The sequence below is a fragment of the Petromyzon marinus genome, chromosome 3 (genome assembly GCF_048934315.1).
Source record: "Petromyzon marinus isolate PM22_M1 ecotype Great Lakes invasive population chromosome 3, UKy_Petmar_22M1.pri1.0, whole genome shotgun sequence".
NCBI classification, from domain to species: Eukaryota; Metazoa; Chordata; class Hyperoartia; order Petromyzontiformes; family Petromyzontidae; genus Petromyzon; species Petromyzon marinus.
In genome coordinates, this window is record NC_133669.1 from 14,327,168 (window position 1) to 14,351,159 (window position 23,992).

The 23,992-nt window shown below is 47.8% G+C and overlaps 2 protein-coding genes across 2 annotated transcripts; one reads left to right on the forward strand and one right to left on the reverse strand.

The window, feature by feature from the left end:
* The first annotated feature begins 68 nt into the window (after positions 1 to 68).
* On the forward strand, positions 69 to 4,650 carry TMEM223 (transmembrane protein 223). Its single transcript, XM_032974920.2, has 3 exons — positions 69 to 663; positions 2,205 to 2,382; positions 2,682 to 4,650. The coding sequence occupies exons 1-3, from the start codon at positions 367 to 369 to the stop codon at positions 2,984 to 2,986; spliced, it is 780 nt and encodes a 259-aa protein (XP_032830811.2). The 5' UTR covers positions 69 to 366; the 3' UTR covers positions 2,987 to 4,650.
* Positions 4,651 to 5,095: 445 nt separating this feature from the next.
* LOC116954406 (uncharacterized) lies at positions 5,096 to 23,158 on the reverse strand. Its single transcript, XM_032974894.2, has 12 exons — positions 21,987 to 23,158; positions 20,708 to 20,826; positions 20,430 to 20,552; positions 17,341 to 17,448; positions 14,436 to 14,535; positions 12,742 to 12,814; positions 12,170 to 12,284; positions 11,383 to 11,504; positions 10,922 to 11,071; positions 10,191 to 10,353; positions 8,997 to 9,146; positions 5,096 to 8,493 (listed from the first exon to the last, which is right to left on the reverse strand). The coding sequence occupies exons 1-12, from the start codon at positions 22,963 to 22,965 to the stop codon at positions 7,036 to 7,038; spliced, it is 3,660 nt and encodes a 1,219-aa protein (XP_032830785.2). The 5' UTR covers positions 22,966 to 23,158; the 3' UTR covers positions 5,096 to 7,035.
* Between the last annotated feature and the right edge of the window lie 834 nt (positions 23,159 to 23,992).

Consider the following 23,992-nt stretch of genomic DNA (forward strand, 5'->3'; position numbering starts at 1 on the left):
TAGTTCTTCTGCCTTCAAATAGCGTACCCTGTGGGGGCACTAAAGATTCCATTGCACATCCTGCACAACTGATTACCGACGTCATCACAAGTGAAGACATGACGTCATCTTAATTGGCAGCAACATCACCTCAACTTGCTAGGTGACGTCATTTAAATCCGCCGGTTAATGACGCCATAGCGGAGGCCGCGCAGCATTGTAGGTAAAGCAAGATGGCAGCGCCCAGGAGGAGCGAGCGCAGCGCTTAACCTCATCCCTGACATCGGGACGCAGTTGCCTTTATTTCAATCCAAAAAAAGAAACCGAATAAGACAGGCGGACCCCTTTCAAGTCGGCGAGCCTGGCAGCTATACTTGCAGGAGAAACATGCTCTTGCAAGCCGCTGCTGCTGCGTTCATTTGCCCGAGCGGAGCCACTTCGGGGTTGGGCCAGGCATGGCGCCTCGGCCTCGCTTGCTGGGGCCGTCCGCTCCTCCACCATCGGCTCCGCCCCTTCAATTCGTGGACCCGCCCACTGCACCAGCGGGCCCGCCCATTTCTGCAGTCACCCCGCCCCTTTCATCAGAGGCCCCGCCCCGTCCATCAGAAGCCCCGCCCCGACGTTGGTCCCACCTATCGCGGGAAGAACTTGGAGGCGTCGCTGTGGAGGAGCGTGAACTTGAATGTTTGTACTCAAAAGTTGTTGGGATTTTTCAGCCGCATGTCAGTCCACTGCTGGATGAAGGCTTCTCCACGCAGTACGGGTTGTTGAAGGAGGGCGCGAGATGTTAACGCCCTCGCCCTTTATGGAGGAGGTCGTGGGCTTGATTATGACCCTGACCCCTGTATATTTGGAGTTTTCATGTTCTTGTAGTCGTGTGGATTTTTGTCCGGGCCCTCTGGTTTTCCCACACACATTCATAAGGAACATGCGTTTAAAAGTATTTTTCCGCTATATTTTCCCACGTGATAATCCACTTCGTTGAGCTATCATTGCGGCCAGGTCGCATCTGAAAAAGAGCTATACATTATTGCAAAATGGGTCTTAACCGGTAAAATAAAACGTTTTATCACTCGCCATTGATGTTAACCGTGGCCGGCAATCTTGAGTACAAAATAGTGCACGAACCACTTCGCCACCGCTCCGCCTTTCATTGCAGTTATAACTGTGCATTGATCAACCATAACGGTGAAGCATGGGTAACCCCTGTGACCCAAAGACGTGGAGAGGCCCACATCTAGTGTCGGATTGATTATCGGCTGTACTTGGATACGGTATTCCCTTTTTTCTATACAAAAATACATTTAAAAATAACGGCCATGTCTGACCACTCGTTACTTGCCTGCAATGATCCAGTGAACCTTTCTAAGCCGGAGTAAGTGTGGGAAGAGCCTTTCTAGTTATGGGTGGGTGTCCGACGTACTATTAGATTACGTTTATACGTAACTAACACGTAACACATTTAACTACCATGTAATATATTTATCACGTAACTAAATATATACAACTTAATACAGTATTCACTCTTTAATACCACTTCAAAAACCACTACGTGTACCGTAATTAAATTCGATTCACTCACCGTCATCACCATAAAAGCAGATGGAAGGCTGTTTTGCAAATTACATGTAAGCTCGAGAATGGGAGATCGAGAGAAAGAGCCATATCAAAGCACGTGAATGGGCACAGCCTGCAAGAACAAGTGTGCAATGAATTTTATGCAATAAATAAGTACTGGATATTGCCTTAAAATTGCTTGTACGTGTGCGCATCAATTCTGTATCAATGGTCAGAGGCAGCGTCTTCACACTTCTTAGTCTTGATTACATCTAAATAAGATCAGCATGTCATGTACTTCCACACATCGCATAATTGAAACGTACATCACAACTCCAAATGTGAAATTTCTACCACGAATGCAAATCCGTAGCAGATGAATGCCTCCTAAAATGTTACTAGATGAATGCAAAAGGTTGGTTGTGCATCTTATAATTCGATTTGTTTGTATCTGACAAAATTTGCATAACATTGCTATCAAACACGCGTTTTGGGTGCATCTTTCCAGAGCATATATTCTGTAGAATATGGTAATATCAGCTTAACTCGTTTTACTGACTATAGTTGTGCAACTGTACGTAACTTGATTAAACAGCTTTACCGTCATTGGGCATCATCAGTGTGCTGTAGTCGTCAGCACAGGCTGGTTGTGCGGCTGTGGTGCGCAGGTTCCGCGTGATGTGATGATCTTCGAGCGCAGCGACGGCCGCTTGCCTCGGCTGCTGGCGCTGTTCGCATGTAGCCAGGCGGTCTTCTGGGTCTACCTTGCGCACTTCTCCTTCGGGGCACTGACCAGCAGCTCCGAGTTGTGGCGCTACGGATTCTCTATGTTCTGCCTCACCGTGGGTGAGTATCAACGCAGTATCCCTTTATCTTACCTGGTTCTCCTTCATCTTCTCTGGTCCTTCCATTGAGATTGGTCTCCCTCTATCCACCCTGGTGTGCCTTCATCTCTCCTAGTCTCACTACATCCCCCCAGCATCCCTACATTTCACTTGGTCTCCCTTCATTTATCATGCTCCTTCCCTCCTCTGTGGTCTTCCCCTTTGTAGCATTCTCTACTTTGCATTGTCTCTGTTCAGTCCTCCTAAATATATCACTGGATACCATTGCCTTACCCTCTTCATAATTGTCTGTGCCCTCAGGTGTGATGATCATGTTGGGATGCGTCTTCTTCTCATCACGCTACGTGCAGCGCGTGGTCCTACTTCGTGGCGGCCGGGCACTCACGTTCCGCACCGCGGCGCCACGTTTAGGACCGCTGGGGCCTGCGCGTGCCTTCGAGGTGGCAGTGGACTCTGTATCATGCCCCATCGCCGTCTCCAGCGCCACTGCAGTCCTGCCTGTGCGCGTGCGTGGACGTCGATTCTATTACCTCATCGATAAACATGGCTCCGTGCCAAACCGGTCACTCTTTGATGCCACTCTTGGCACATTCCGCCATTTCTGATGGCCGCCCTGGCAAGGGATAAGTGTGGCGAGTTTTACGAGAGGAAGCAATGACACCCGATTGGAGAATCAGCACTGGGTCGAACTCGTCCGAATCCTTTCTGTCGGCCTCATCCTAACTCTCAAGTTTTAATCATAATTTTAGATATAATCCTAACTTATCCTATCCCTAGTGCTGACCTAACTCGTACTCTAAAACATTATCTAGCTCAGGGCTTTTCAAACTTAAGTCCTCGCATCCTCCCAAAGTATACCTTTACATGTTTACCAGTCTTCCCTGTTCACAAAGAAATCAATTTTACACACTTCATATGCCTGATTAGTAAACATCTCATGAAACGTGGAGTACTGATTCATATTCAGATATTGTTTGTGTTTGTCCTTTGTGAAGTAAATACAGGACTGCTAATGCAAGACAAAGCACTTGCACCATATATTGACTTGATCGGAGAAAACTGGTAAAGATGGGGCATAAAAAAACGAGTTCAGGAAACTGCCCAGACTCTAAACCTTGTATCCTCTTTAACCAAAGCACTAATCTTAACCCTAACATATAGCTTTAACTTAATCATATTCTGAAACACTCAACCTAAAAATACAACTGATTATTAATTTCTAGATGTTTATCTAAGGCTCCCAGAAAGAAACTTGAAGATGCTACCGAGGAAGTAAACTTGCGTAAAAGGTTGACATTGGAAGAGTGCCACAATGGCACCAGAGTGCTGTCATTGCGCGTGTTGTCACCAGGATACTGATGTTCGTGATTATATTACAACAAACCTCTGGAAAAATGTTTTTCCTGATATCACCCAACAATTGCAGTGGAAGGTTGTTTAATTAACAGGGTTACTGGAAAATAGGTAAAAAAAAGTATAAAAGCGTTAATATTTCTAATAGGGTGCACAAATACAACTATTGAAAACAGATATTGAAAAACAGGATAGATTGAAAAATATTGCTGACTCAAATAAAGCAGAAGATAGTCAATTTAAGAGGTGAAAGTTACAGTCGTGTTTCTGAGTGCCTCCTGTCTCGCCATATCTTGAATGCCAGGTTGCGAGTGGCGCTGAGACAACAGCTAGCAAGAGGATGAGAGGAGCGCCATGTTGCTAAGGCGACCGAGTCACTTGGTGAATACCGCAAACACATAATAGGCAAAGCATGTAATCGGGGAGCATCCCAGTGAACAATGTCAATCCTACACCAAAAAATGTGACAAAGTATCCCAAGGAAGACCTGCAAAAACCTTAAGACTCGGAGGTTTTCATGTTTAATAATATTAATAAGAAAGTGAAGTATTGTTGCACTGATGCAAGTTTTGCTGTCAAACGCTTTACACAACTGAAGTTTGTTTTATTTTTAATTATTGTAATATAAGGGCATTTGGGGCGTTCTTCCACGTTGTCTCCAAAATATGGGAAATATGTTTAAAAAAGCAACGTCGTTTAATATAGTTTTTCTTCAAATTACAATTGCATCCTGTTTGTGCATTGGTGACAATCGCATGAATGACAATGCATATTTCGCTGAACCAAATACTTGGATGAATGTTGCATCATTGTTACATAGATTTGCAATGGCCAGAGTGCATGTAACGATACTGGAAAAAGAGTAAAGTTAAGGTTTGGAAGGATAGGGGATAAAAAAAATGGAGTAGGAAACTTGTGACAGCAGTACCTGTGTCCCTTTTTATGCATGTGTAGAAGTATGGCATTACCGATATCATGGAGTGGTGATGCAGTGGTTAGCACGTTGCGCTACGAACCCTGTGACCCAAGTTTGATTCCTGGCCATGGCTTCCATCGTTGGCGTGTATCTGAACTAGTCCAGGGCCTTTTCTGGGTCACACAAGTCAGCCTTAATGAGTACCTCGTGTGCTGTGTAACCATCGGCATTGGAAAGACAAAGGCTGGCCCACACCACCGTCTCGTGCACAGTGCCAGCCTTCATAGGTGCTCACTAACGGCACCTGTCCCAATGGTCTGTTCAGGACATATGGCAGTCTTAAACCTTGGATAACCCATATGAAGAAACATTAGGTTGGCATCCAGACATTCAACATCTAATCGGTGCCTTAGTTTTCCGCAAGAGTCTGAAGTCAAGTTCAAAATGAAATTCCTAATACAATGTATTTTATTTTGCGCAGTCATTAGTAACTGGACTGACACCATGAAAACTCGTACACACGCGAACCCTGTTTTATATCAGCAGGGTGTCTGGGATTGCAATCAGGTATCTTAGAGCCCAGTAATCCAAAATAACCATCAAGCTACTTCAGCTATGCCCAGCCCAAGGGTGATATGGCCAAATGAGCTCTGCGAGCCACTTGACCATCTCAGGTGGTTTGGGAGTAGGGGAGGTATGACATGAACTGAAAAACTCGACTGGTTAAACTCTGGCTTATGTCATTTATCGATCATATCGGATTTTACTCAGGGAATGCTTCCTCTCATTGTCACTGTCCATTTGATTTTAAATGTAATATTAAGACAACACAACTGTTTAAACTGATATTTGTGCACTCCACTGGCTTAAGGGACATGACCTGTACCTTAAAGCAGCATCTAAACCCAAGGCTCTGGACGAGTGTCTTGGATGTAGAGTGGAAAAGGCAGGCAGGTTAGAAATTATGGTTACTTGCTGCAAAAATAACAGAAATGCATCAATTAATTTCAACAATAAATAATACTTTTTTTTACAGGAGGCCCCTTAGAGCTGTGCACAATAGGGCGATAATAACGCCAATGCATACTCAAAGTAAAAATAATACCAAAGGTATAACGACAATAACTACATCAGTAATTGTGCAGCAAACTGCCTTATCTTACCTCAGCAGCAAATGCAGCAACAATGATGTAATGAAGCAGCTGGATGTGCTGCAAGTCTGCAAACACACATCGGGCGACTGGTTTGTCCATAGCAGTGTGTCAGTCAATGCGGCATCACTGTACGACTACCCCTACAGCTGCCCGGTCAGTAATTTCCATTGGGTGGTATCGACCGAAACATGCCACCTGCTGTTAATCGGACTTTAAAGATCCTGTGACAGCACTCACAAACAGATTAGGCTATTGTATGCAATTTTAACATACCGACTTTAAAAATTACCTGCAAGGCCACAACTACTTAGTGTAAAAGTGTAATAAACCATTCTCTCAGGGAGTTCAGAGGTCATTCATGATCAATGGCATACATCTCGCGGAACTCTGAATGAGGTCTAATAAAAGATAAAATTGAGCGTTGCCCAAGGGGAGGCTCCACGTCACCTCCGGACTGATCCTGCACATCCCGGTCTCCTAGCCCTGTGTCCTGCAGCCCCACATCCTCCTGCAGCCCCACGTCCTGCAGCTCTGCGGGAGCATGTAACCCCACAGGACCCCGAGGGTTTGCGATTACCACTTTTTTCATGTTTGCCTGTACAACCACCTCTTCCTGCTCCATGAGTGTGGGTGGTGGCTGTTGTGCATTTGAATGTTGTGTGCGCAGTCGTTTTTTCCGCATGTACCAGCTGTTGGGTGTGTGGCTGGGAGTCCAATTGTGTGTGCCGTTGTGTGTGTTGTGTATGTGTGGGGAGCGATAGTGTAGCGGTTAGCGCACTGCGCTATAAACCCAGCGACACGAGTTCGATTCCCGCTCACGGCCAACACCAGTGACGATTATCTGAACCGGTCCCGGGCCTCCCCTAGGTCGACTCAGCCTCAAATGAGTACCTGGTGTGGTGTGTAAACATTGCCACTAGGGAGACAAAGGCGGTCGGGCGTGGTGCTGGCCACCCACCCCCTCATGTACCGTTACCGGCCTTCATAGGTGCTCGCTAACAGCACTTGCCCCAACAGTCTTTTAAGGCTATACGGGGGATCGTTATCTTTGTTGTGTATGTGGCTGTGTGCCCAATTGTGTGGGCATCTGTATGCGATGTCGTACATGTGGCGCGCGTTGGGTGGGATAATGGATGATGGATGAGAAGTTGCGTGTCCAATTGTGTGTGTATCCATGTGGCTTCAAGGTGCACATGGCCTGGCACAAGCGTCGTGGTGACATCACCGCCACTTAGTGGCGAATGGCGGTTGTTGTTGTATCCACTTGGTGGTTGTTGATGGCGGTTGTATCCACGTGTGCCATCGTATGTGTGGCTTTGTGTCTCATGGTTTGTGTGTTCTCGACTGTTGGTGTAGGTCTGTGTGTCACTGTGTGTTTGGTTGTGTGGCGTGTGGACACATCTGTCAGACTTGCCACATGTCTGCTTTTGTGTCCAACTACGTGTGTTGCTGGGCACGCGATCGCCTGCCCCTCTGCGCGCATCACTGTGTGTCCAACTGAGTTTGCATCTGAGTGCGATGTTGACTGTGCACCACTCTCTGCTGTGTGTGCCATTGCTTCTGCTGTTTGTACTTTTGTGTAAGCGGCTGCATAGGTTTTCGCGTGCGCTGTTGTGTGCGCTGTTGCATAAGCAGTCGCGCGTGCAGCTGCATTACTAGTTGAGCGTGCGAATGCACAGGCAGTTGCAGTCGCATGCGGATCTGCATCGCTTATTGCGTGTACAGTAGACTGTGAGGTCATGTGTGGGGTTGTGTGTGCGGTCATTTGCATGGTCAGGTGTGCGGCCATGCGTGAGGTTGTGAGTGTATTTGACCGTGTGGCTGTTTTTGAGGAGAGTTTGGTTGTGTGTGCAGTTGTGCACATCGCGGCGTCCAGGGCGTGCTGCTGTGTGTGCAGCCGCTTTGTCAGTTGCCTTGACAGTTCGGGTGGCATGCACACACGGGGCTTTGCCTGTTGCTGTGGGTGACTATCAGACCGTGCCGGAGAATTTGGCTGTATCCCCTGCGGCTGTTTACCGGGCCGGCCCCACGGCTGTACGTGTGTTTGCTGTGTCGCTGCCACCCATAGTGATGCTGTTGGTTGCTCCTCCATAGCAATTCTGGGTTCCCCTTGGAGCCTTGGTGTTCCCATAACATCTGCCTGCGCCTGCTGCTGGTGATGCGGTTCTGTGTGTGGTTGTTGCTTCTGTGGGTACTGCTGTCCCTGCGGCTCTGACCGGTGTTGGCCTTGCTGCTGCTGGCACGGCGGCTGCTGCTGTGATGGACACGGTTGTTGCCGATCATGGTGCTCCTGCTGGTGCCGTCGCGGGCTAAATTGAAGCTGGCTCAGTGGCTCGAGCATTTGTAGCGGCTGTACACTTGGCTGATGCTGCATTTGTTGCTGGTTTGGCTGTTGCTGCAACGCTTGTTGCTGCAGCTGCTCTGGTTGTTGCTGGCTTGGTTGCTGCTCCAGTTGTTGCTGATGGCTTGGTTGTTGCTGCTGCTGGCGTGGCTGTGGTTGTGGTAGAGATGGCTGTAGCGATTGCGGTGGTTGCGGTGCGTGCGTGCGCACCGTATGCGCCAAGAGCTGTGCGACGGCCGCGAGGCGCGCCGGCAGGGACGTGAGGCCTAGCAGCCCCAGCTGCACACGCGGCTCCAGCGGCAGCACCGCAATGAGCCACCATAGCCAAGCTGGCCCGTCTGGCCTAGTCTACACACAACAACACCACCGACACCACCACCATCTACCATCAGACCCAACACCAGCATCATCACCATCATCGCCAGCAGCAGCATCACCACCAACATCATCATCACCACCACAGCCATCACCACCAGCACCATGACAATTGCAAACCACCACAACTATAACCATCACCATCAGCACAACCACCACAACAATCACAACTACCTCAAAGATCATTGCCACACTATCCTATAACTACCACCAAGACAAACATCCCCTGTATAGCCCTAACAGACTATTGGGGCAAGTGCTGTTATCGAACACCTATGAAGGACAGCATGACACACAAGGTGGGTGGCCAGCACCACGCCCACCCTTTGTCTGCAGTGGTGATGTTTACACATGGCTCCAAGCACAGGACTCATTTGAGGCTGAGTCGACCCAGGGGAGGCCCAGGACCGGTTGAGATAATCGTCACTGGTGTTGGCCACCACCACAATTACCACCATGAGCACCCTGTGTCTCACCTGGATGTCTGGCTCTGTCTGCGGCATGTCCCCGAAGTGCTGGCTGATGCATCCGTGGTATCGGGGCTCCAACTTTGAGAACCAGCGCTCGGCACAGGTGCGAACCACTTCATGGAGGCGGCACAGCTCCCGCACTGCATCACCCCGCACCTACGCCATCAACAATACCATCATCATCACCATTATCAATATCACCATCAACACCATGAAGAAAATCATATATTTTTTTACAGACGAAGCACAAATCACATCCGGCCTCCCCCGGCATCTGTAACATCAAAATCGATACCATCAATGTAACAACACCATCTAAAACATCAACATCCCCATCATCAGAGTACTGAGCTAGCACAACTCTCACACCTCATCACAATGGACCGATACCATCAACATCACCATCTTACACCATAAATACCACCTACACTATCAACATCACAATCAACACCATCATAATCAATACCACCTACACTCACAACACGATCAACAACATAATCAGCACCACCAACACATTATGAAGCCAGCTCACATCCTGTACTGCATCCACCTCATGCCTACACCATCAACTTCAATAAAGACACCACCATCAACAATCACATGAACGTGGCACCAGAACGACACACACCAAATTTCCAACACTTACACCATCAACATCTTCAGCATCAAGAACCAACATTTGCATTAACATTGAGAGTGTCACCACAGTATCATAACCTTGCCTCTCATGTGATGTGTCATGTACCATATGTCCTCATCTCGTGTTCCTTGTTTCCCTGTGCCTAATCCATATCTCCCCAGGTCCGATGTCTCGGGTCCCTCTTCAGTTTCAGTTTCATTTATTAGGTATAGCCCTGTCAGCCATGCGGCTCTTGACTCAGGTGCAACCGCAACAAACAAAACATGAACAAAGAACATCTTAAAATGACTACGCGCAACAGAAAAATCCAGGAAAAAACAGCAAAGTCTTCCAGAAAAAAACACCGCATATCAACGCTTGTCCCGTGTCTCCCTGTATCCCCTTGTTCAGTGTGTCATGTCCCATGTCTCATGTTTCATACGCCCATCTTCCTGCTTCTCAAGTCATGCGTCTCCGTGTCACCTTGTCCAGCATGTCCTCATGTACCGTGTCTAATGTTTTCCATGCCCAGTGTCTTCCTTTGTCTCAAGTCCCGTGTCTTGCTGCTGTGTTCACCGTACCGGCGTGTCATGCAGCAGAGCCACACGTGCCGTGCTGTAGCCATCCCGGGCTGACCTCTCCGTGACCTGGAAACGACGTCCGCCCACGGCGCTCACGAGGGAGCGGCCGTCTGGGTACAGGTGCACACCCCGCACCTCTAGCATGCAGCCCACATCCGCGAACCTGACCCACAGCACACATGGGGGGCACACACTTCGAATGAGACGAATCAGCCAAATAAAATCGAATCTCAATTTCATCTGAGCTTCAAAATCTGAATATAACTGAACCTAAATCTTTATTGCTTGAACTTAAAAAGCACAACAACTAAATACATTATAAAATATAATATACAGGGGGCACACACGTAACACTAACACACACTCTAAGAGCACACACAATAACCAAAGCACAAATAAACTAAGAGACATGGGGTCGCAGAGGGACAGCAAAGACAGACAAGATGGTGCGAGTGATGCCAAGAAGAGAAGAAGCACTGTGAACAGCAACAATGCAAAGTTAATAAACTAATTAAAAGGGGGCATGAATACGCAAGGTTAGGGTTAGCGTGAGTGGTCAGATTCGTGCTGGAGGCTGACTGGCTGGGTTCTTGGGCCAAGATAGACCCCGTGTTTGGTTGGCGAATGCACACTTACCTGTTTGCCCCTCCCCAAATCGGCAAATTATGGCATTTTGCGGTGTTTGCCAGATTTCGGTGTAGTTGTTGTAGAGCATGGTGTGGCTCGCTCACCCGTGCTGCTGGTCCCAGGCGCACATGCCGAATGAGCGAGTTCCATCACGGATGCAGCGGCGCAGCATGAGGCGGTAGCGCGCCTCAAACACGTGCAGGGGGCACGGCACCCAGGGGAATGCCACGGTGCACACAAATATCGGCACCTCACTGCATAGTACCACACACACCTTGTCAACACGGCATGCAGGGGAACAACCACGGTAAACACAAAAACCGGCACCTTGCTGCACCGGAATATACACACCCCCTCAACACGACGCACACACTACACCACACAGGACATCAACAATGCACCCAGAGGAAGGTTATGGTGTACGCACACACCGGCACCTCGCTGCTTGCACCGCACGGCCAAACCCCCACATCAACACAGCACGCACACCACACACCGCACGACACTCAGGGGGAATGCCACATTCATTCCTGTATTCCCATGTGTCCCAGTCTGTGCAACGCACCCGGCCATCTCCTTCCGCTCCTCCGCATTCTGTCGCTCTCTCTCTCGCCTCTCCTCAGCCAGGAAGTGAACCATCACCCCTTCCAGACATGCGTTGCGGGTGAACACGGCACGCGCCAAGAACTGCACACAGGAACACACACACACCACATTTACACACTGCCCGTAACTGTAAATTTGTGTCATTCCCCCATATAGCCAACAGCCTCCCCACATCCACCATGGCTCCCTGAATATGTCCTTGTCCTCATATATGTCCCTCTGTCTCAACGTGTGCCCTGAGCCTGTATGTCCCCTTGTGTCCCTCCTTGTGTTCCTGTGAGTTTCCATATGTTTCATTGTCTTCATATCCAAAAATCTCTCTAGAAATCTTGACTTTAAGCTTTCGTGACTGCAGGAATTCATCCTCTTTGGGTCTTTCGGTAAAGTCACGTAGATAGAAAAATAAAAAATAAAAATCACGACGGTTCGATCGCAACACAAGCAATCGTCCTCAGGTGAGGACGATCTATCTACGTGACTTTACCGGAAGAACCAAAAAGTATGAATCCCTCTACAAACCCTCTCATGTCCCCGGTTTCACACAATGTGCTCCCCTTTGTTTTCCAGTGTCACACTGACCATGTCCCCCTTATATTCCCCATGTCCCTGTGTCCCTCTTGTCCCATGAACTCTTTGTTACTCATATTCCCCCTGCCCCGTGTCCGCCGATCACCCCCGATCATTTCCGTGTCCCCCACTGTCCCGGGTCCCCATGTTCCCGATGTCTCCGTGTCCCCCATGCCCACCTCCACGAGCCCCTCCTTGCAGAGTGGGCACTGATGCCGGTGGTCGAGGCTACGCTCAAGGCAGGCGGTGCAGAACGTGTGGCCGCACGGTGTCGTCACGGGCTCCCACAGTAGCCTGTGTTTACACACACACGTGTACAGATAAGTTCATAAACTTATGTGCACACACAAATAAGACTCACGTTATCCTATTACATTGTTTGAGCAATGCTGTTAGCAAGCACTTATTAAAGTTGATAAACAATTGCTCATCTTTGTAACCCTTGCTATGATGGTGACATTATAGCAGATACTCATTTAAGGATGAATCAATAAAAAGGGGTGGGGGGTAGATCAGGTAACATGCACATTTTCAATGGTAAGGAATTAAACCTGAGCTATGTGAGTTGTAGCGCAGTGCAAACACACAATTATGCACGTGCACATACAAACTCACATATGCACACTTGACATATGTGCTCATATGCACACACTCAAAACTCTACACGCTTTGTTCACAAAAAACACAGCAGTATAATTAATATCAATAATGACAGTGATGATTTAAATTATTATGATAGTGGTGATCGTACCTCATACAAAGAGAGCATTCCAGGTCTGATGGGTCGATACGATGCCTGGGTACCTCTCTGATATAATAACATTCTAAAACAGGAAAATGAGATGAGGGTAGATCAAAAGGCTTCATACATCACACACATACAAGCACATGGGGAATTTGCAAGACACATAAGGGGAAAGTGGCAAGGCCGACATTAAACATGCCTTACTACCTTTGTCTATCCAATGCCCACACAGCACCAGGTATTCATTTTAAGGCAGCTAAATCTACTGGAGGCTCAGGCCATTTTCAGATACTGACCAAGACTGCTGTGCACTGCTATTTGTAAAAGCAAATTGAAATATTTTAATAGTATATCAGCCTATTGGCTATTTATACATGTGTAATGAGCGACTTTCGCGACACGTCATGTAGAGAGTACTACTTCTTTATTCACACACGGGCACAACACAGGCCAAACTTATCTTCTCATTCTGAGTACAACACTTAGATGTTAGCGTCTCTACTGGCTTAACACACGGCGATCACTCGGCGTGGTTCCACCCGTCCACTCTCGGCTTCGCCGCTGACTGGCGGCGCTGGCTGGCGGCATGCCGGGAAGGGCGATGGAACCTCGCAGGAGATCTTCCACTTGGCCGGACGACGGAAAGAGATGACGGCGAGCAGCGACACAGTCCGGACCCAAGACTCCACACACGAACCCCGAGTCCTCCTCCGCCCCCGCTTATATCACCGCAGGCGCGGCTAGGCTCCGCCTCTGGCCACGCCCCATCGTGGAACCTTCGAGCGGGTTCCCGGAGCATCCCAGCCAGCCCCGCCCATTACCTTTGTTCAGATACCTCTCCCTATCGGATTGGATGTTGCTTTAGCGGTGCCTGCTTCCCTTTTCTCACCAGCAGGTGTCATCATGTCATTACACATGTAAAGGATATCTGACCATACTTCGCCATGCTGGTCACTGTGGGTTGGTCATGGGTAGCCCAGGATTTTTCAGCACTGCCCTCTAATGATAATGTAGAGCTACAACAGTTTAAAACAACTGTGTTATGCATGGTGGCCGCTCATCCAAGTGTAGTGGCATCGGAGGATGTCACTGCATGTTGTATGAAGCCGGCCTGTGTGAGGCACGACACACGCCGCCCACACCACCTACAACACTGCAGTGGGAATGCAGTACCGGCCCTAGCGGGGGCCGGCTGAGATCGCCGATCAAGGATGGATGGCATTGCATTCCATGTGCAGTGCCAGCCTCTGGAGGTTAGGGGGCGAGAGTGCCAGGGACGGTGCAGGGGTACACAGGGAGCCATGGCACCCCATGTGAACCTGGAGGCCTGGTGACCGGAGGTACCGGTTCGGGGGCCCCAAAGAGGGGGCTGGGGGACCACGGGACCAGGACCAAGTCCCTCTCGAAGGCTCTAAATAAACGTGTTAACTCTAAGAAGTCTCTGCCTCCCTGGTGTGAACCACTGCACAAGCACTTCTGACATGCATATGCACTTAAGAAATGCAGTTGCACACTTATTAAGACTTAACTACGAATGCAAACACCAACATGATCAATCTGAAATACTCATAAGCTCACAAGCAGTTGCCCGTACATGCAAAAATTTCTGCATGTGCTTAAATGCTTCATCACACTCACTTGCTTAAAATGCTCTTATATTAACAATCACTCACACGAACCCGCACGCTCCCAGGCCTCACCAGCTGAGTCTGGATGTGGTGGCTGACCCTCTCCATCGCAGTCCGAGTCAGAGACCGAGTGCTTCCGCTTCTTATGAACTTCTACCTGACCCTCTGTACACTGCAGCCACACAAAAGACAAAGATCCCCCATCAACAACAATTGGGGCAAGTACCGTTAGCGAGCACTTATGAAGGCCAGCACCATGCCCGACCAACTTTGTCTCCTTAGTTGCGATGTTTGCACACTGAACTCGGTACTCATTTGAGGCCGAGTCGCCGTAGGGGAGATCCAGGACCGGTTCAAATAATCGTCACTGGTCTTGGCCGTGAGCGGAAATCGAACTCAGGTCGCCGGGTTCATAGCGCAGCGCGCTAACCGCAACACTACCGCTCCCCACACCAATACAGTGAGGGAAAAAAGTATTTGATCCCCTGCTGATTTTGTACATTTGCCCATCTGACAAAGAAATGATCAGTCTATCATTTTAATGGTAGGTTTATTTGAACAGTGAGAGACAGAATAACAAAAAATCCAGAAAAAGCATTTTAAAAATGTTATAAATTGATTTGCATTTTAATGAGGGAAATAAGTATTTGACCCCTCTCAATCAGAAAGATTTCTGGCTCCCAGGTGTCTTTTATACAGGTAATGCGCTGAGATTAGGAGCACACTCTTAAAGGGAGTGCTCCTAATCTCAGCTTGTTACCTGTATAAAAGACACCTGTCCACAGAAGCAATCAATCAGTCACATTCCAAACTCTCCACCATGGCCAAGACCAAAGAGCTCTCCAAGGATGGCAGGGACAAGATTGTAGACCTACACAAGGCTGGAATGGGCTACAAGACCATTGCCAAGCAGCTTGGTGAGAAGGTGACAACAGTTGGTGCGATTATTCGCAAATGGAAAAAACACAAAAGAACTGTCAATCTCCCTCGGCCTGGGGCCCCATGCAAGATCTCACCTCGTGGAGTTGCAATGATCATGAGAACGGTGAGGAATCAGCCCAGAACTTGTCAATGTTCTCAAGGCAGCTGGGACCATAGTCACCAAGAAAACAATTGGTAACACACTACGCCGTGAAGGACTGAAATCCTGCAGCGCCCGCAAGGTCCCCCTTCTCAAGAAAGCACATATACATGCCCGTGTGAAGTTTGCCAATGAACATCTGAATGATTCAGAGGACAATTGGGTGAAAGTTTTGTGGTCAGATGAGACCAAAATGGACCTCTTTGGCATCAACTCAACTCGCAGTGTTTGGAGGAGGAGGAATGCTGCCTATGACCCCAAGACACCATCCTCACCGTCAAACATGGAGGTGGAAACATTATGCTTTGGGGGTGTTTTTCTAAGGGGACAGGACAACTTCACCGCATCAAAGGGATGATGGACGGGGCCATGTACCGCCAAATCTTGGGTGAGAACCTCCTTCCCTCAGCCAGGGCATTGAAAATGGGTCGTGGATGGGTATTCTAGCATGACAATGACCCAAAACACACGGCCAAGGCAACAAAGGAGTGGCTCAAGAAGAAGCACATTAAGGTCCTGGAGTGGCCTAGCCAGTCTCCAGACCTTAATCCCATAGAAAATCTGTGGAGGGAGCTGAAGGTTCGAGTTGCTAAATGTCACCCTCGAAACCTTAATGACTTGGAGAAGATCTGCAAAGAGGAGTGGGACAAAATCCCTCCTGAGATGTGTGCAAACCTGGTGGCCAACTACAAGAAACGTCTGACCTCTATGATTGCCAACAAGGGTTTTGCCACCAAGTACTAAGTCATGTTTTGCAGAGGAGTCAAATACTTATTTGCCTCATTAAAATGCAAATCAATATATAAAATTTTTGACATGCGTTTTTCTGGATTTTATTGTTGTTATTCTGTCCCTCACTGTTCAAATAAACCTACCATTAAAATTATAGACTGATCATTTCTTTGTCAGTGGGCAAACGTACAAAATCAGCAGGGGATCAAATACTTTTTTCCCTCACTGTACCTGCCATTCGCCACTAAGTGACGGTGACATCACCACGGCGCCTGCACCAGGCCAGGTGCACTTTGAGGCCACGCGAAGGCTGAAGGCTCGCTCCCCACACACACGCCAACACAAACTTTCACCATCCATACAATCCCTCAGCAAAAAAAAGACAAAGATCCCCCGTATAGCCTTAACAGACTGTAGGGGCAAGTGCTGTTAGCGAGCACCTATGAAGGCCGGAACGGTACACGAGGGGGTGGGTGGCCAGCACCACGCCCGACCTCCTTTGTCTCACTAGTGGCGATATTTACACACCGCACCAGGTACTCATTTGAGGCTGAGTCGACCTAGGGGAGGCCTGGGACCGGTTCAGATAATCGTCACTGGTGTTGGCCGTGAGCGGGAATCGAACCCAGGTCGCCAGGTTCACAGCGCAGCGCGCTAACCGCTACACTACCGCTCCCCAGCATCCACACTGACACACACACCCTCATTATCCATACTCACATAAATATATATATACTCCCTCAACATCCACCCTGCAACATCCTCAATGCAGTGCACATGCTTCCTCATCATCCACCCTGAGATGCACAATTTCTCACCATCCATATCAACACACCCGAGCTGTCATCAACCCTTGCAGCAGGCACATTCACACAAACCTTTAGCATGCATCTGAAAACAAAAAGACCGCCTTATGGCCATACAAACTGTTGGGGCAAGTGGTTTTAGCAAGCACATATGAATGCCCGTATGGCATAAGAGGTGGTGTGGCCATCACCAAATCCAGCCGCCTTTGTCTCCCCATAATACATATGTACATAGTCTTACAATTTACAATGTAGCAAACTCCCACAATCCACCATGTGGCAAACACACTCTTTCCATCCACAATAGACGCTGTGCAATAATTATCTTAAGTATACAAAGTAATGTATTTTACGTTACATGATTGGCTGGCTGGTTGCCTAGTGACTCAAGGAAGGTCCCACACTTGAGGCTCCTGCTTGCCACGCCAACTTGCTCCGGAACCGGGCTTAGCCATTCAGAGAGGATCTGTGGAGTCACACGATCCAAACAGCAGCATGCCAGCATGGGCCACACAATGTTGATAAGTCAAAATTAAGTGCCGAGGCATAGTTTCCAATGAGACTTATAAAGACAGGTCAACACATTTTGCTCAGACGATGACCCACACAACCACTTTATTTATTTAATCAACAAAAGAATCGAGCACAATACACGTGTGCACAATAATGATGCTGAACACCTTAAACCAGGCGATATGTTCCAATTCTTTTTAAGTATCATTAAAATAATCAAAGAGAAAAGGGAAGGGATTGGGTGTAGAGGGTATTTGAATCCTAAAACAAATTTAAACATCGATTTAAATTAAAGTAGCAGAATGGAATTCAAATGTGGAAGAACATGATGCAGCGATTTGGATCCTTGAGTATTACGTGTGAGGTCGGTGGGGTGTAATAAATGGGGCCCATATCTCCTGAAAAGTCGATTTGTCCCACATTAGAGCCAACGTGTTCTATGGATGCCAATTGGAATATTTTATTTGCCCTAGTTTTGATTGGAGAGGGTACAATTACAGTAAAACCTCTTCATTCGCGGATTTTTCTTTCGCGAAATGCGGTTATTCGGGTTTCGTGCCTTCTTTTCCCCTTCGACTATTCGCGATTTAGCAACATCGCATCATGGGGGTGGGGTACTTGTGCAGTACAGTAGTGGTCTTTTATTTCGATCATTGGGTATAAGCGTCAAGTGAGTGGAGGAAGTGAGAGCAAAAGGCAGAAAAAAGTGAAAGATTTAGCTCAGAAAGAAGAGTTGTTGGATAGACGTGCTCGTGGTGATAGTACAGCTGCTGATCATCATCATCATCCCCTAATCATCAAATTTACAGGTTAATTTATTGATGTTTATTTTATTTATTCTTTTTCATTGTATTATTCGTGATGGTTTATTTGTACTATTGTACATTTAAATTAAGTATATGGACATTATTTATATGTATAGTACCGGATTAATATTATAAAACATTTCCACTTTCTCCCATATGTTCAGTCGGACATGGGAACCGAACTCCCTTTTTCCATATAAACACAGTATCTACATTAGCAAATTTGACCTTCGTGCAGATTTGCAAGAACATAACCCTCGTGGATATCGAGGCCTTACCATAATAGGATTCTAGCGTGTAGAGTTTCATCGATTCAGCACATTCTCTGATAGCCCTGATATGATGGGAATGATGGCCTCAACAAAATGATATGCCATGCGATCATCAGGCAAGTGACCAATAATAGCATCACCATCATCACTTGATATTGTTACCAGGTTAAAATGTTGTTCTGCTGCCAGAAATGGACCATTTGTCAAGTAATCCCAATCAAGTAATAACCCAAATTAAATATAATTTATTGTTGAAGTCCTAAAAATTATATACAGTGCACAGACTCTTTTTTCTTTAACCAGGAAATGTGTGTTGAATATTCGAAGTTTCCTGTTGGGAACGTAGCAAATTTTGAGTGTTTGACATGAGGGAAGAAACCAGAATGCTTTAGGAAAACCCACCCATAAGAAAGGCTAAGAGGTGCTAAGTAGACTTTTAGCCTTCACATTAATACCTGGTAATGCATAACTTGACTCATTAGGTATTTAACTTGAATGAAGTCATATCCGTAAGGCATGAAGGAATTTTTTTATGAAATAAGAAACAATATACATTATATCGCCAGATGACAGCAAACGTTTGCACTGGGTGACGTGGCAGAAACCTGTCATCCAAAGGTTCATGAACCTTTGTACAGCAAGGTCTCAGAGTACGCGGGGGTTAGGTGTATATAAAATGTAAGCGTGTACATACATTTTGATTTGAAGCTTTCGTGACTGCAGGAATCCATACTCTTTGGTTCTTTCGGTAAAGTCACATAGGTATTATTAAATAATACACATTAATACACATTACATTTAAAGAATTACTAATCTACAACTCATTACTAATCATAACCAATGACTGATTACTAATCGATTATATAATTACAATACCCCGCCCTCCGCCTCTAATCACTGCACCTGATGAGTTAAGTGATGACGTCACCCTGCTGCTCTATATAAAAACCGGGAGCAAGCGAGGGCTTTACCATTCTGGCGAATTGCTTGATGATGCTGGATGTATTTACCAGCGAAACGTCGTACTCAAACTGTAAATGTGGATTAACTCTTCAACACACCGGTGGGCTGAAGTAGTGACTTATTTGTCTTTTGTCAACGTGACACTTTTTTTTTGCTGATTGGCCGTGTCGGGTGGTGGAGGGTTACGACACATTTATAAATAAACGCGATCTAACCCAAAAATCTTTATTATAAAAATAATATAAATTAGTTATATGATATATTATTTTTTATTTTATTTTTCTACCTACGTGACTTTACCGAAAGAACCAAAGAGTAGAGTGTACATAAAATGTATATAAATGTACATAAATGTTTAATAAAGTACAGTACTGTACAGTTAATTATTCACTAATCATTAGTAGCACAGGCGATACAGTTACACGCCCTCAAATACATGTTCACGTCATGGCGGGGGGTGATTTGACTCACTTCCCGCCCCGTGCGTGTAGTAAAAGTACGAGTTACAAGTATGAATCGGGGTCAGTCGCGTATGAGCGGATCTGCTTACTCTGAGACCTTACTGTACAGCATATTGACATGACTGCATTCAGATGCTATATAAACCCAAATTGTATTGCACTGTATTTGTGAAAATCCCAAAACCTGCTGGGCTGTTAGACCAGAAATTTACAGTGCTATGAACCAAACAACCTGAATTCAATTCTCAGCGATGGCAAACATTAATCTGAACTGGGGTGTTGAAGTACTGTGGATTGACAAAGAGCTCTAACAGACTTTAGTTATCAATAATTGATATTGATTGTATATCGTCCGTCAGAATGCTCACGGCCTAACTCCCCACCACCTCAGACAGGGGCAAAAAGAGCAGTGAGAATTGCACGACCTCTGACCTCGCCGATGGCACGAGCGGCCGACTCCTGGGTAGCATCGAGCGCGAGGCCTCTTAGAAGCGCCCCCACTGCCTCCTCCTGCCGACCCAGTGCCAGTAGACTCCAGCCCCTCGCCACCACGGCCTTTGTATTCGTACACGCGCATAAGGATGTAAGCAAAAGCATCCACAGGCACAGAATATTAGCCATATAATGGTTCACCAACAAGAATTTAGATAAATTGTCATAATTCGAGGTCGTAATTCAAGAATCCATTATTTGATGTCCGGTGAAAGTACCTGTGCATTGTGTGGTTGTGCTCGGCAAGCCTGCTCTGCGTCACGGAGAGCGCCAGTTGGGTCTCCCATCTCCAAGCGAACCTTCGACCCTATGACCAGCGCTCCCACGTCACCTGGATCTGAGACAATTGTGACCCAAGCAAATAACAAAGCAGCACCATCAGCAACAGGCAACCCTCTTTTGTATTTAACCAGGCGAGAAAACAACGAGTATCCCTCTGTTGCGAATCAAGTTTGAGTTACTGGAGGATCAAGTCCAGTATGGGAGCCCAGATAGAACACAGCACCCACCCTGACGCCAAATTCTAGGGTCCCTTCTGTCAAGGCATTCCCGGGTTATCTGTCTCCACCCCATTTCATCAACCAGGACACGTCGGATACATGGGCCTGGCAGATATTCGCGTGCGTTTTTTTTTGTCGCCCAACGTTCTGCAGCAGACCTTTGTTATTGTGTACAGCAACAATCTAATACACATATTAAAAATAAAAGTAGTAACAGTAACAGTCGATATGATGGAGCCACAAAGGCCTGTGGCCAACCTGTCGACCTCCTTTACCCATTAACTCATTATCTCACTGGCCGGTGTCTCTGATATGACCATTATGAGCCTCTCGTGATTAAAACAGCCCTGAGAGTTTGCACAGAGAAATCACAGACACAATAGCCGAGTGCCTCTGACGAGGCCATTAAGAATCACCAGAGAGAAACGCACAGAAATGCCTACGGTTTGAACCAAGAACAATGGGTGCGAGCTCTTTCACATGGTCATCAGAATTTTTATTTCGACTGGAGGAATCGGACGATGTCCAGTAAAGAGAGCGTTCGTTTAACACGTAGGCTTTCGCGACCAATATTCACCATAGTTTTTTTGGGTTAGATCGTGTAAGTATAATTTCTGGATGTAATCACCAGCGAAACGTCGTACTATTCGAATTGTAAATGTCGTGGATTTACTCTCAAACACACCGGTGGGCTGAAGTAGTAACTAATTGGCGCGTTGTTTACGTGACAAACCTCATTGGCTGTGTCGGGTGGTGTAGTCTTACGACACATTTAAACTAACCCAAAAACCTTTATTATGAAGACCCAGCGTCCGTTAGTGGCCTCTGATCGTTCTCGGCCTCTGATCGTTCTCGAAAAGTCGCGCTCTCGTCTGACACGCCGATTCAGAACCTCCTGCGATGGACACGGCTCTCTCCGCGTTTGAACCTCAATGTCTCTTGACGCGGCCCTAAATGAACCTTCTGGGAAGACCGCGCGCAACCCCCCTGCATGTACCGAGTGCGAGTGCCCGCTCACACATCCCCAGCGTCGTTCGCAGCTCTGCGCCGACGGCGAAGAGCCGCGCCGCCTCCACGCGGAGCTGCGCCGCCTCGGCCCTCCGTGGAAACCACTTGGCGAGCAGACCGCCCAGCAGCACGTTGACACGGACCGGCGTCCCAGGCGCACGGGCGGACACGGCCCCGCATGTCCCGCACGCCTCCACTGCGAGTTCTCGGGCAGCGCCTTGGGATGAGGCGGCTTGGGATGAGGCGGCTTGGGATGAGGCGGCTTGGGATGAGGCGGCTTGGGATGAGGCGGCTTGGGATGAGGCGGCTTGGGATGAGGCGGCTTGGGATGAGGCGACTTGGGATGAGGCGGCTTCGTCAAACGCGGCGCCGGGCACCCGCAGCTCGGCGCAGCTCCTGCAGCAGCTGTGGCCGCAGCTCAGGGTCACGGGCTCCGACAGCCAGAGGCGACACAAGCAGCAGTCGAAAAGGCCCGACACAGAAGCCGATCCTGCAGACATTTCTGACCCTAACCCAGACCGCGCAGCTCCCCCCAACCCACCAGGTCTCACAAGAGACGCAGATCCCGACCCAGATCCCACTGACGCAGGCCCCGGAGACCCTGCAAAGCCCGCAGACCCTGACCCTGCGAACGCCGACCCCGCCGCCCCTGCTGTGTCCGCCTCTCCTCGCTTCCCCGATGGCGCAAGATTCCTTCTCCGGCTTGCCTCCCCGCTGTGGTTGTTGGTGTTGTTGTTATTGATGTTGACACGAAGGCGCGCGGCCATGAGCCTTGCCAGGGCGAACAGACGCTCGCCGCTCAGCGCAACACCCAGGCGGCGCGCCGCGGCGTACGCGTCCAGGGCGTCGTCGAGACGGCCCTGCCGGGCCAGCGCGTCCCCTCGCCGCAAAGCCGCGTCGCTCCCCTCCGCGTCCAACGCCTCTGCGCTCGGCGGGGTGGCCATGGCGGTCGAAACTTGTTTAAACATCGCGTCTATTCGTTGTTGTTGCCGCCGCCGCTGCCGCTGTTGTTGTTGTTGGATGGTGATGTTGGCGGTAGCGAGGAGACATGGTCACGCAGCGGTGGCAATCACTCATCTTGCCCGAAGTGTGGAGGTGAATCGATTCGCGGCGAATCGCGAAGCTTCACGGGAGGTGGAATCGACGAGACTCCGGGAATTGAACTGCGCCCTGGGTTTTGTAACGCGGATCTCGACGGTGATCCAATTAAAAAGACCCACTCCCCCCCCACACACACCGTCATTGATTTATCTTGACCCTCGTGATTATAATGACCCCACGTAGCTGTCAACCCATACGGTTGACGCGCATTCTTGCACAGGGAAATGTAGTTTTCAGGTCCATGCGGTGTCCAGCCGGTTCAATACGGGCAAAAACATGTTTTGTGTCTTATTCTTAGCTCTTTCGGTAAAGTCACGTTGAAGGGAAACAATAAAATAACAAAATATATATAAAACAATAAAAATTCTCACGACGTTTCGACCATAACACAAACGGTCATCATCAGGTGTGAAAACCAACGGCAAGAAACGTGACTTTACCGAAAGAGCTAAGAATATGAATTACTGCATTCACGAAAGATTTACATCAAAATGTATGTTTTGTGTCTATTTGCTTGTGTTTCTCCCTTGTGATGGGACTGTGGGATGAACGTTGAGATGTATAAGGGCACGGGGTTCATACCGTATGGGTTGACAGGTATGTTGTATTTTGACTTAAAGCTTTCGTGACTGCAGGAATTCATATTCTTGGGTCTTTCGGTAAAGTCACGTAGATAGGTATCTCAATAAAATAACAAAAACTATTTTCGGTAAAGTCACGTTGAAGGGAAACAATAAATAATAATATATAAAACAATAAAATTATCACGACGTTTCGACCGTAACGCAAACAGTCATCATCAGGTGTGAAAACCAACGACAGTCACCTGATGATGACTGTGTTACAGTCGAAACGTCGTGAGAATTGTTTATTGTTTTATATATTTTATTATTT

Bases quoted from the DNA above. Each gene is read 5' to 3' on its own strand.
- TMEM223 (XM_032974920.2), top strand. From the start codon at position 367: ATGCTCTTGCAAGCCGCTGCTGCTGCGTTCATTTGCCCGAGCGGAGCC. The intron at 664-2,204 runs GTTTGTACTCAA...TGTGGTGCGCAG, and splicing joins GGAGGAGCGTGAACTTGAAT to GTTCCGCGTGATGTGATGAT. The intron at 2,383-2,681 runs GTGAGTATCAAC...CTGTGCCCTCAG, and splicing joins TATGTTCTGCCTCACCGTGG to GTGTGATGATCATGTTGGGA.
- LOC116954406 (XM_032974894.2), bottom strand. From the start codon at position 22,965: ATGTTTAAACAAGTTTCGACCGCCATGGCCACCCCGCCGAGCGCAGAG. The intron at 17,449-20,429 runs GTCAGAGGTCGT...GTGACTCCACAG, and splicing joins CCGCTCGTGCCATCGGCGAG to ATCCTCTCTGAATGGCTAAG. The intron at 12,815-14,435 runs GTGAGGCCTGGG...TTCCTGTTTTAG, and splicing joins ACCACATCCAGACTCAGCTG to AATGTTATTATATCAGAGAG.